This window comes from Prionailurus bengalensis, chromosome A1, assembly GCF_016509475.1.
Source record: "Prionailurus bengalensis isolate Pbe53 chromosome A1, Fcat_Pben_1.1_paternal_pri, whole genome shotgun sequence".
NCBI lineage: Eukaryota > Metazoa > Chordata > Mammalia > Carnivora > Felidae > Prionailurus > Prionailurus bengalensis.
In genome coordinates, this window is record NC_057343.1 from 92,528,351 (window position 1) to 92,541,031 (window position 12,681).

At 49.5% G+C, this 12,681-nt stretch overlaps 1 protein-coding gene across 6 annotated transcripts in view; it reads left to right on the forward strand.

Moving 5' to 3' along the window:
- Positions 1-12,681, forward strand: part of COL23A1 (collagen type XXIII alpha 1 chain) — a 350,062-nt gene that overhangs the window by 290,010 nt on the left and 47,371 nt on the right. For all 6 annotated transcript variants that reach the window (XM_043585775.1, XM_043585755.1, XM_043585772.1 and 3 more), the window contains exon 4: positions 12,023-12,030. In XM_043585775.1, the coding sequence (XP_043441710.1) occupies positions 12,023-12,030 (8 nt within the window). The remainder of the gene's footprint in view (positions 1-12,022; positions 12,031-12,681) is intronic.

Genomic DNA, 12,681 nt, shown 5'->3' on the forward strand with positions numbered 1-12,681 from the left:
CTTGCCTCAGGGAGAACAGGCATGTGCTCCAGATCTAGAGTTCCTCAGGGCTGGGATTCTAAAGCCTCTGTACTCCCTGATAGTACTGGCCTAATTAAATCCGGGCCGGAGACCTGAGCTAAGTGCCAGCTCTTGGACTCGTTTACCGGCTCTGGATTTGTCAACCTGCAAGCCTCATTTCATCTACCCACAAACTCGGTTTAAAAGCCCTTGGCCCACTCTGCTCCATCGGGGACAGCTCCAGAGAAGCGTGGCTGAAGACCGTTGTCTTCATGGTGGCCAAGCCTTCCAAGGCTTCCAAGCCTCTGCCCTGGAGCAGACTGAGTGGGAAGAGGCGGAGGGCTGGTTCAGAGCCAGGCCCGTTGGAAAGAGAAGGGAGCAAGCTGAGCGGGACTTAGGAGTCCAGGCGCAACACAGAGGAGCAGGTGTGGGCTGTCCACAGGGACAATGGCCCCAGCAGCCTCAGGCACCAAGGCCGCCCCCCACCCTCCAGTGTGTGGGCTGGGCACCTGCCAGGCTATGGGAAATATTCTTCCCACTCTCCTTTTCCAGGAATATACCCTTCGGGAAACACTCGGGAAATGTTTATTCCCCAGAGGGACTAACAGCTCCAGGTTTGGAAAACCCTATTGGGCTACAAACATCAGTTCAGTTAAAGAGGCCACAGGATCAGTGAACCCTCTACCCTGCCCCATTTTATTTATTTCCCAAGTCATCTGGCTCTTAATTGCTCCCACATTCCTGACGGCAAAGCCAACAGATCCAGGCGATGCCTGGAACACATGTTTGCAAGCTGCACGCAGAGTGGGACCGGGGCGCTGGGTGGGGCGACGCGGTCAGCTGGAGGCCCTGCAGCCAGCTTCGCTTTCTGAGCAGGGACCCCTGGACGGCCTGAGCCAAGCCCTCCGCCCTATCCATCACTCCACGACTCCAGGGGCTGCGGCCAGCACAGCCCAACCCTGTGCTGTGAAGTCAGGTGCCACGGACTTGGAAGTGGTGACAACCTGCAGGCAGGTGGGGGTCCCAGCTCTTGGGGAGCTGCCTTGCTGGCGGGGCCCACAGACAATAATCAGCACCCAAAGAAATGGATTTAATAATTAAGGATCATGATAAGTGCTTAGATGGGAAATACCAGAGAGCCGTCATGGATACCAGTGAGGGCAAAGGATGAGGAGATGTCTTCTGGTTTCATGGTCATGCAAGGCTGATGAAGCCACGGCCTGGGGATGTGAATGTCCTGAGGCCAAGGGCACGGGTGTTGATGAGAGCTGTGCAGGGGAATTTTTGTCTTTTTTTTTTTTGTAATGTTTATTTATTTTGAGAAAGAGACAGCATGACCAGGGGAGGGGCACAGAGAGAGGGAGAGAGAATCCCAAGCAGGCTCCACACTGCCCGCACAGAGCCAGACGTAGGGCTCGAACTCGCAAACTGTGAGATCATGACCTGAGCCAAAATCAAGAGTCGGACGCTTAACCGACTGAGCCACCCAGACTCCCCTGTACAGGGAAGTTTTGATGTCACTCCACATGCATGGGATACCCTGGAAGCTTTGGGCATTTTTAAGAGGCCCCCACTCGTTGGCAGGTTGCAGTGCCCAGAAGAGGCCAGTTCGGAGGCTGTGAGGGTAGTGCCGATGTGAAGCAATGGTGGCCTGTGATGCAGTGCCAGTAGGGCCCAAGAGAGGTGGCGGCTGGTTTGTTTCAGAGACTCACAGATGGGCTACATGTGACCTGTCCACCAGTGATAAGCTCCTTCTCTGGAATGCCACCACCCCCACTCTGGCCACCCCTCTGCAGACCTGGATGGTGTCCTGGGCTTGGGGTCCCACAAGGCTGCTTCTAACCTGGGCTGCGCCCTCACCACCGTGGTGACCTCAGACGAGCCACGCACCCGCCCGGGGACCCCGGGGAACGCTCAGTCAACATCAGAGTTCTGTCTGCCAAAGCAGTTTCCCTCCGCCCCCTTTGTTAGGCTCAGAGTCAGACAGCCTGGCTTCTGCCCAGATCAACGGCAGCCTTTCTGAGCCTGTTTCTCATGGTAACATGTGCCCAGTGAGGAGGCAGCAGGGATTAAATGAGACGGTTGAGGAAAACAGCATAACTCCCAACACTCATGAGGACTCATGAGTGAGTGATGGTTATGCTAACAGTGCCTTCTCCTGGGCTGTACCTCCAGCCAGACCCGGGGTGCATACTCAGAACCTCCAGGCTCTCAGAATGATAATCCCAGTCTAAGCTATTTTAGAGGGAGCTTAGAGGTGAGTGTGAGAAACAGCAGCCGAAGCTGGAAGACCAGACAAAAAAACACAGACCTGGGGGCACCCAGGTGGCTCAGTCGGTTCAGCACCTGACTTCGGCTCAGGTCACAATCTCACCGTTCGTGAGTTCGAGCCCCACGTCGGACTCTACGCTAACAGCTCAGAGCCTGGAGCCTGCTTTGGATTCTATGTCTCCCTCTCTCTCTCTGCCCCTCCCATTTGTGCACTTGCACTCTCTCTTTCTCTCTCTCTCAAAAGTAAATAAACATTTAAAAATAAATAAATAAAGTAGCTTTCTTTAAAAAAAAAAAAAAAAAAAAAAAAGCACAGACCTGGGGAGCCTGAGTGGCTCAGTCAGTTAAGCGTCCAGCTTCGGCTCAGGTCGTGATCTCATAGTTGATGGGTTCAAGCCCCACATAGGGCTCTGTGCTGACAGCTCAGAGCCTGGAGCCTGCTTCAGATTCTGTTTCCCTCTCTCTCTGCCCCTCCCCTGCTCATGCTATGTCTCTCAAAAATAAATAAATATTTTTTATAATTTTTTTTTTTAAACACAGAGCTTACTCCAGCCATTTTCAGTTAAAGTTTATGGCCATTGCTGACTTGGTAAGCCACACACAAGTATCCAGTGATGTGAAAGAGCTCCATGCTGAAAAGTTAGTCTCTCCCCACCACTTCTGTTCTCCCGCCATTTGGTTCCCCTACTTGGAGGCAACCTGGTGACCACTGTCTTCAGTCTTATGGTCATGGAAGGCTGATAAAGCCGGGGCCGTGGTGGACGTGAATATCCTGAGGCCAAGGGCACAGGCATTAATGCGGTGCAGGCCACGCAGGAGAGCTGTGGGGGGGGATTTTTGTCTTTTTTTTTTTTTTTGTAATGTTTATTTTGAGAGGGAGAGAAAGAGAGAGCACAAGCAGAGGAGGGGCAGAGAGAGAGGGAGAGAGAATCCCAAGCAGGCTCTACTTTCTGTGTCCACACCAGAGATGTACCATGTTTATACAAACAAAAGCCTACCAGGTTTTCTTCTTAGCACAATGGCTGCATAGTAATGTACTGTTCCATACCTTTTTAAAGATGTAACAATATGGGGTGCCTGGGTAGCTCAGTTGGTTGAGTATCCAACTCTTGACTTCGGCTCAGATCATGATCCCAGGGTCACAGGATTGAGCCCCTTGTCAGGCTCCATGCTGAGTGTGGAGCCTGCTTAAGATTCTTTGTCCTTCTGCCCCTCTCCCCTGCTCATGTGCACTCTTTCTCTCTAAAGTAAAAATAAAAAATGAAAAAGAGGAGGGGGCACCTGTGTGGCTCAGTCAGTTAAGCGTCCAACTTCTGCTCAGGTTATGATCTCGAGATTCATGAATTCAAGAACCACGTTGGGCTGTGAGCTGACAGCTCAGAGCCTGGAGTCTGCTTCAGATTCTGTGTCTCCCTCTCTCTGCCCCTCCTCTGGTCATACTCTGTCTCTCAAAAATAAATAAACGTTTAAAAAATTTAATAAATTAAAATTTTTTAATAAAAATAAAAATGTAACAATATGCCTTGGAGATCGTTCCCATTAGAGCATATAGAATCACATTGGTCTTTTCACAACTGCATAATAGTCCATTTAAAGTTGCCCTGTACCATCCTTTTTTTTTTTTTTTAATTTACATCCAAATTAGTTAGCATATAGTGCAACAATGATTTCAGGAGTAGATTCCTTAATGTTTCTTACCCATTTAGCCCATCCCTCCTCCCACAACCCCTCCAATAACCCTCTGTTTGTTCTCCATATTTAAGAGTCTCTTCTGTTTTGTCCCCCTCCCTGTTTTTATATTATTTTTGTTTCCCTTCCCTTATGTTCGTCTGTTCTGTGTCTTAAAGTCCTCATATGAGTGAAGTCATATGATATTTGTTTTTCTCTGACTAATTTCACTTAGCATAACACCCTCTAGTTCCATCTACATAGTTGCAAATGGCAAGATCTCATTCTTTTTGATTGCTGAGTAATACTCCATTTTATATATATATATATATATATATATAAAAATCTCACATCTTTCTTTACCCATTCATCCATCGATGGGCATTTGGGCTCTTTCCATACTTTGGCTATTGTTGATAGTGCTGCTGTAAACATTGGGGTGCATGTGTTCCTTTAGAACAGCACACCTGTATCCCTTGGATAAATAGCTAGTAGTGCAATTGCTGGGTCATAGGGTAGTTCTATTTTTAGTTTTTTGAGGAACCTCCATACTGTTTTCCAGAGTGGCTGCACCAGCTTGCATTCCCACCAGCAATGCAAAAGAGATCCTCTTTCTCCACATCTTCACCTGAGTTGTTAATGTGAGCCATTCTGACAGGTGTGAGGTGGTATGTCATTGAACTTTTAATTTGTATTTCCCTGATGATGAGTGATGTTGAGCATTTTTTCATGTATCTATTAGCCATCTGGATGTCTTCTTTGGAGAAGTGTCTATTCATGTCTTTTGCCCATTTCTTCACTGGATTAGTTGTTTTTGGGTGTTGAGTTTGATAAGTTCTTTATAGATTTTGGATACTAACCCTTTATCTGATATGTCATTTGCCAATACCTTCTCCCATTCTGTCGGTTGTCTTTTTGTTTTGCTGTTTGTTTCCTTTGCTTTGCAGAAGCTTTTTATTTTGATGAGATTCCAGTAGTTCATTTTTGCTTTTGTTTCTGTTGCCTCCGGAGACGTGTTGAGTAAGAAGTTGCTGCGGCCAAGGTCAGAGAGGTTTTTGCCTGCTTTCTCCTCGAGGATTTTGATGCTTCCTGTCTTACATTGAGATCGTTTATCCATTTTGAGTTTAGTTTTGTGTATGGTGTAAGAAAGTGGTCCAGGTTCATTCTTCTGCATGTTGCTGTCCAGTTTTCCCAGCACCACTTGCTGAAGAGACTGTCTTTATTCCACTGGCTATTCTTTCCTGCTTTGTCAAAGATTAGTTGGCCATACATTTGTGGGTCCATTTCTGGGTTCTCCATTCTGTTCCATTGTTCTGAGTGTCTGTTCTTGTGTCAGTACCATTATGTCTTGAAGATTATAGCTTTGTAGTATAGCTTGAAGTCCGGGATTGTGATGCCTTCTGCTTTGGTTTTCTTTTTCAAGATTGCTTTGGCTATCCAGGGTCTTTTCTAGTTCCATACAAATGTTAGGATTATTTGTTCTAACTGTGAAGAATGCTGGTGTTATTTTGATAGGGATTGCATTGAATATGTAGATTGCCTTGGGTAGTATCGACATTTTAACAATATTTGTTCTTTCTATCCAGGAGCATGGAATCTTTTTCCATTTTTTTGTGCCTTCTTTAATTTCTTTCATAAACTTTCTATAGTTTGTAGTGTATAGATTTTTTCACCTCTTTGGTTAGATTTATTCCTAGGTATTTTATGGCTTGTACCATCCTTTCTTTACACAGTTTCATTGTGCTGTTTCTAATTATTGGCCATCACAAATAGTTCTGCTATGAATATTTTTATATACCTGTCCTTTTACATATACGTTAATGCATCTACAGAATACATTCCTAGAAGGATCATTGCAGAAATTGACACATACATTTTATTTATTTATTTATTTATTTATTTATTTATTTTAGAGAGAGAAAGAGTGCATGCACAAGCGGCAGGGGGGGAGAGAGAGAGAGAGAGAGAGAGAGAGTCTTAAACAAGCTCCATTCTCAGCACAGAGCCCAACTCGGGGCTCAATTCCACGACCCCAGAATCATAACCCAAACCAAAATCAAGAGTCAGATGCTCAACTGACTGAGCCACCCAGGCATCCCCGCACATGCATTTTGAGTCCTAATTAGCACTGCCAAATCAGACTCTGCTGGGATTATAGTTTTAACCTTCTTTACTTATATTATGAATGAAAATTTGCTTTTGTTTCATATATTTAGAAGCTATTTATGTTTTCTGTGAACTGTCCCCTCATATCTTTGACCATTTTTCTAATAAGTTGTTGATGTTTTTAGGGTTAATTGGTAGGAGCATTTTTGTGTCAAGGTATATCGGCCTTTGTGACATGAGTCAGAAATAGTTTTCCCCGTGGCTTTTGTCTTTGCTTCCAGTGCTTTGTGCCTTGTTAGACATTTTTTGTTTTTATATGGTTGACTCAGACTTTTATTTTATGGCTTCTGGATTATGAACTGTAGTTGGAAAAACCTTCCCCTCTCCACGGTTAGAAAGGAATTTTCCTCTAGGATTTAAAAAAATTTTTTTTAAATCTTTATTTATTTTTGAGAGAGAGAGCGTGAGCAGGGGAGAGGCAGAGAGAGAGGGAGACACAGAATTCAAAGAAGGCTCCAGGCTCTGAGCTGTCAGCATAGAGCCCAACGTGGGGCTTGAACCTACAGACCCCAAGATCATGACTTGAGCCGAAGTTGGACACTTAACCGACTGAGCCACCCAGGCGCCCCTAGGATTTTTTTTTTAATTGAGGTATCATTGCCACAAAGTGTTACATGAGTTTCAGGTGCACAACCCAGTGATTCAACTTCTCTATATACGTTATGCTGTGCTCATGACAAGTATAACTACCCTCTGTCACCATACAACAATATTACTGTGTCATTGACTATATTCCCTATGCTGTACTTTTCATCCCTGTGACTTAGTCATTCCATAACTGGAAGCCTGTATCTCTCACTCCCCTTCACCCATTTTTCCCACCCCCCTCTCACTTCTGGCAACCACCAGTTTGTTCTCTGTATTCGTGGGTCTGTTTTCCTCTAGGATTTTTATGATTTTTTTTTTAACATGTAAGACTTTGATCCTTCTGGAATTTATCCTGACTCATGCTGAGGCACAGATCCAACTTCACTTTGTCCCAATAACCACCAGTCTGCCTAGCACCCCTCTAGTTAAACAATGCCTCTCTTCCCACGGGTTCAAGGGGACAGAGAGTAGCATAGCAGTGGTGTAGGATTGGGGCCTTTGTCCTAAGAACTGTGGGAAAATGAGGACTGGAGGATGGGAGTGCCATGATCAGATCTGCGTCTTGAAAACACCACCCTGGCCCTAGAGTGGAGACTGGGGTAGTGATATGTCTGCATATGTGAGGCCATCTCTGACCCCTGCACACCCCCCTCGTTGTTAGTGGGTTTCAGCTCCTGTATCTGCAGCCCTCCCTCCATCACTACTTCTGGGTAAATTCCTAGGGAGCCCTGATGCAAACATAGAAGTCCCTTACACACCCAGGCCTCCTTTGGTGAGCTGGGACTCTGGCCGACCTTGCCCCCTCCCTCCCATGGTCTTGGCCAACGCCTCAACATCACTGGTAAATGCAACGTCCATGATGCCCCAGTTCACACAATTCACCCCAGCCCACTCCCTCATTCCCTGACCCCACATTCCTTCCATCTCACCCATCTCCCAACCCACAGATCCCACCACCTCGCCTCATTTGGCTCGAACCCCACATGTGCACTCTGGCACCTGTGCAGCAACTGTGGCTGGTGGGAAACACACGCAACCCTGTCCCCCACCCCCTGCCACGCTGGCCGGTTTGCACTTTAAATGCCAGACCACAGCTTAATGGTTGTGTGGCCCCCACACCTCCTCCACCAGCGTCACTCATGGCTGATGGCCTCGTTTCCTACTCCACTGGCAGTGGGAACAGTCAGAGGCAACTGTGGAAAATTCCACCTCCCCCCATGGGCCGCACACCCAGCCACACTGCACTAGGCCTTCCTGCTTGGTCTCATGGGCCGACATGCAACCGTTCGGCCTCCTGGGGGGTGGGGGAGACATTCCCTCATCGCTCCCAGAATCCCCCATTCTCCACCATGTTGGATCTTCCCCTCACTGCCGATGACTCCCATTAAAGCAGACATACTGTCCTGTGTCTCTCATCTTGAAGAAGTGGCCCTCTCTGGACCCCATGTCTCCAAAGCACGTGCTCTATGCCTTCACTCACCTTTGCCGCTGAATTGCTTGAAAGCCTCCACTGCCCCCATTCCTCCCCTCCCTTCTCCCCAAACCATCTCCAGCCAGATGTGCACACCCATGACTCCCCCTGCCCCGGGCCCCTTGTGTGGCTAGAGCCAGCGGGCAGGTCTCAGTCTTCATTTTACTCATCTGTCCAAAGTGACAGGCACACATACAGCCCCTCCTCCTCGATGCACTCTCTCCACTCAGCTTCTAGAACCTTCTTCTCTTCTTCCCAACCTCTGTTGGGTTGTACAAGGCTGAGCTCCCGATCCTTCCTTCCAAACCTGCTGGACCACAGTCTCCCCACTTCTGTAGTCACTCAAGGGACATCTTGCTTGAGTCCTCTCTCCAGAGTCTTGAGAAATCATCTTGACTCTGCCTTCAGAATCGATCCAGAATCCAGACACTTCCACCCCTTCCACTGCCACCACCAGCTGGGAGCCACCATCACCCCTCCCTGGCATCACTGCAGGATCCTACCTTTGCCTCCCCACACAGTGTGATCCTTTTCACACCAGGATCACAAGGCAGGTCTCGTCCTGTGTCTGCACTGAGCCCTGAAGGGGCTCCCATATCAGAGAGAAGAGAAAGTCCTAGAAATGGACAACAAGACCCTACCCAATCTACCCCTACCCACCACCTCCCTGAAGCCACCTCCCCCTCTGCTGTCACCTCTTTGGCCTCCTTGCTGTTCCTTAAACACACCAGGCGATGGGGTGCCTGGGTGGCTCAGTTGGTTAAGCATCTGACTTCAGCTCAGGTCATGATCTCGTGGTTTGTGAGTTCTAGCTTCATGTCGGGCTCTCTGCTGTCAGCACAGAGCCCACTCCAGATCTTCTGTCCCCCTCTCTCTCTACCCCTCCCCAGCTCGCTCGCTCTCTCTCTCTCTCTCTCAAAAGTAAAAAAAAAAATTAAAAACACACACATATACGCACACCAGGTGCCCTCCTGCATTGGGTGTTCCCTCTGGTAGGTACACATTTTCCCAGGAATCCACAGGAAGCCTTTGCTTAAAGTCTCCTCAGGAAGATGTCTACCCCAACCACCCTATTGAATACACCAGTGTGCACCCCAGCACTAACAGCTCCCCATTGCCCTGCCCCACTGCCTCTCTCTTTCCTTAGCACTTACCATTTTGTAGGTGATGAGCTTGTGTGTTATGCTTATGGTATCTCAGCTACCTCTCTGGCTAGAAGGTAAATTCCTTAGGGCAGGGATCTTTGTCATTGTCACTGCTGTGTCCCACTGCCCAGAACAGCAGTGGTCAGTGAATGTCTGTGGAATGAATGTGGATGTCCCAGTAGATCAGGGAGGGAGAGTGTGTCGAGGGGGACTCCTCATTGTCTGGGTCTCTAACTAGGCAGTAGGAAATGTCATCCATGGAGACTAGGAACCAGAAGAGGGGCACTTTTGTGGGCAGAATATCATGAACGTGTCTGTGCACCTTGGCCTGAGGAATCATGAGGACTGTTCAAGGGGAAATGACAAGCACACAGCTCGCAAAGGGAGTCTGGGCTTGTCAGGCACAGTTGGGGCTAGAGTTGCCCACGTGGGACACTTCTGTCACTTCTGTCTAGTGTAGTCATGAGTGGGATGAGATTCCCAGGGAAGACAGGAGAGAAGGGACAGATGAGCTGAGAAGACTGAAGAGAAGAAAGCCTTGCCATGAGCTCAGCAGAGCCTCTGTGTGAGACTGGGAGAGACTGAGCCAGCTGAACAACCAAGGAAGCAGGAGGAACATGACCTTTTAGAAGCCAAAGGGAGAGAGTGCTTCCAGAAGGAGGGCAGGCTCAGCAGTGTGGACGGAGGAGGAGAAATCCTTGGTAGCAGGTGGTTAGGGACTCAGTGAGAGCCATTTTGGTGGTGAGAGGGATGGAATCCATATCAGAGGGTCACAAGGTACGTAGAAGGCAGGGAAGGAGAGGCAGTGACAGGAGACCCCCTCTTCCCAGCAGTGAGGGGGAGGAGAGCCAAGCCGGAGCAGAGGAGGGCATGTGAGCACAGGAATTGGAGCCGTTCCAGAACTGCTGGGAAGCAGCTGCTGGAGAAAGTCGGTCTGATGATGCAACAGGGAGAGAAAGGCAGTGGTGGGTGCTGGGGCCCGGGAAGGTAGGGCCAGTCAGTTCCTCTGACATAACCTCAGGGGCACGGAAAGGAGGCTGGGCACAGGTGCAAGTACATCCGTCCAGGGCATTTTCTTTCCCCGGAGAAAATATGGCACGAGGTCCCTGGCAGAAGGTGAGAAGTCAGGTGTACAGATGTCCAGGTGGCCAACGCCCCACCCCACCCTCGTCTGGACTTAGGGGCCACAGAGCCCCCCGTATACCATTCTTGGGTATTAGCACCATCACATATCAGTTTTTCAAGCCAAAAGCCTCTGTCTTGTCTCTCCTTTTTCTATGCCCTATGCACCCCCACACACACACACCCTGCCATTAAACCCATGAGCAAGTCCTGTCGGTCCCCACTGACAAGTGTCTTCTGACTCACTTCTTTCCATCTCCACAGTCAGCACACGAGTCCAGGCCACCATCACCTACGTGGGGGCAACTGCCACTCTTGCCCCCTCCCACCACTGCTCCCTACAGGACCCATGAGTGCTCCTTGTCTCCCGCTACCATTCAAATCCCTGCCCCGCCCCCGCCTTCCCTTCTTTGTCACACAGCTCCTCCCCCTTCCTGTCTGAGATAATCTTCTCTCACCTTCAGGACGCAGCCTAGCCTCCAGCCCTGAATCAGCCCGGCCTGGCTGGGGTACCTCTTACGCGCTGGGAGCTTCCTGTGCTTCTCCCCGCATGATTGTTTTCTTAAGCATCTATCCTTCCAAGGAAAATTCTGTGAGTCTGAGATCCTGCCTCTTACTGTTACCAGTGTGTCCCATTACTCTCTCCCAGAGGGACCCGGCTCATGGGTGGTGATCCATAAACCCGCATCGGCCCACTGAGGGCCGAGTGTCACCTCCCTGTGCCGGCCTCGCTATCCAGACTGAGGTCCAGGGTCTGCAGGAAGCAGAGTAGTTGCTGGCATGGCCACAGCATGGCTTTAGTGGGAAGTACATAGGGTTCAGGAGTTGGGAGAGCTCCTTCTGGGATGAGTTCCACTCCTAACCAACTGTGTGGCCTTGGACACGTCACTTCTTTCTCCCTGAGCCTCTATGCTATCTGTCAAGTGGGGATGTTTACTGCACCTCTCGCAAAGGTCAAATGCAGTGTGGTCTGCACACCATGAGGTGAAGACACCTGTGGGTTTCACGAACATTCTCCAGGAGCCCTCATCTGCTATAAGACTGGTCTCAGCGTGCTGCACTCAGCCTTTCTGGAGTCTTCTGGACTCAGCCCCTTCGGCTTCCCCATGCACACCCAGACCCGGCGCCCCTAACCCCAGGGCTGAACCACGGGTACCCCCTGCGTGTCCCCTTAGCCACACACATACGTGTAACCCTTCGGAGCGCTGTGTTCCCTCTGCCCGAAATGTTTTCTCCCCCCACACGTCTCTCCCCTTCGATAGAAATGAACTGACCCCAGGTGAGCACCAAAATTGGTTCATCAAGCAGGAACAGGTCTGACTCCTACCTGGCTTGCCCAGCAGCGGATCAACAGCAACCTTGTGAAATGTTTGCATGAACCAATGCATGCAGGATGTCATTGCCACCCACACGCCCAGCCCTGCCCCTGCGAGGGCAAAGGCGCCCCCTCTGCCCTGCCCCTTAGCTTTGGGACCTGTGAAGGCTTGCAAGGAGGGGTGGCCAGCAGCCGGCTGAGGAAGGAGCCGGTCTGGCCAAGGGGACCCTCTCTCCCTTTGACGTTGACTGGGGCTTCTCTGCTTGTGTTTTGCAGGTCCTCCTGTAAGTGTCCTGGATTATGCTCTCTGCTCCTGAAAGATAAGACATTTCGTTCTCTTCTGTAGCTATTTCATGAAAATAAGTTTTTTAGTTAGATGTGTTGTGTCCTTTAAAAAAAAAAGAAAACTTAGTCCCGGACAGGGGCCATATTTTTTTTATAATTTGTAGACAAATACAAGCACAGAATTCTGTGGGTTTGACTTGCCTTGTGAAGCATTCTGTGACCGTTTTGCCCTCCAAGAGAGCTGGCACGATCCTGACTGCTCCTCTCGGAGTCTCTGGCTCCACTTGGTGCACAGAAATGCAAGCACCGTGCCCCTACTTTCTAAATGCTCCGCGGCATTTAATCCATTTAAATGTTTTTGTCTCACATGCTTTGGCACAAAGGGCTCTGGAGTCAGGCAGAGATGCCAGGAAGAATGGGGTCCATTTTCCTGACTTGCCACAATGTGTTTGACCCTCTGGATCCGGCAGCTGAACCCTGCCCAGCACCACTGGCCAGGGAGGGTGTTGGGTCCAAGGAGGATGCGCGGGAGGGGGGCCGGCCGCCAGGGGGCAGCAAGGAGAGCAGGGGTGGGTGGTGGTCAGCGCCCCGGAAATCCCTGTCCTCCTCCAAGACAAGTGACTAGCGTGCCTTTGATTCATCTTGGTGGT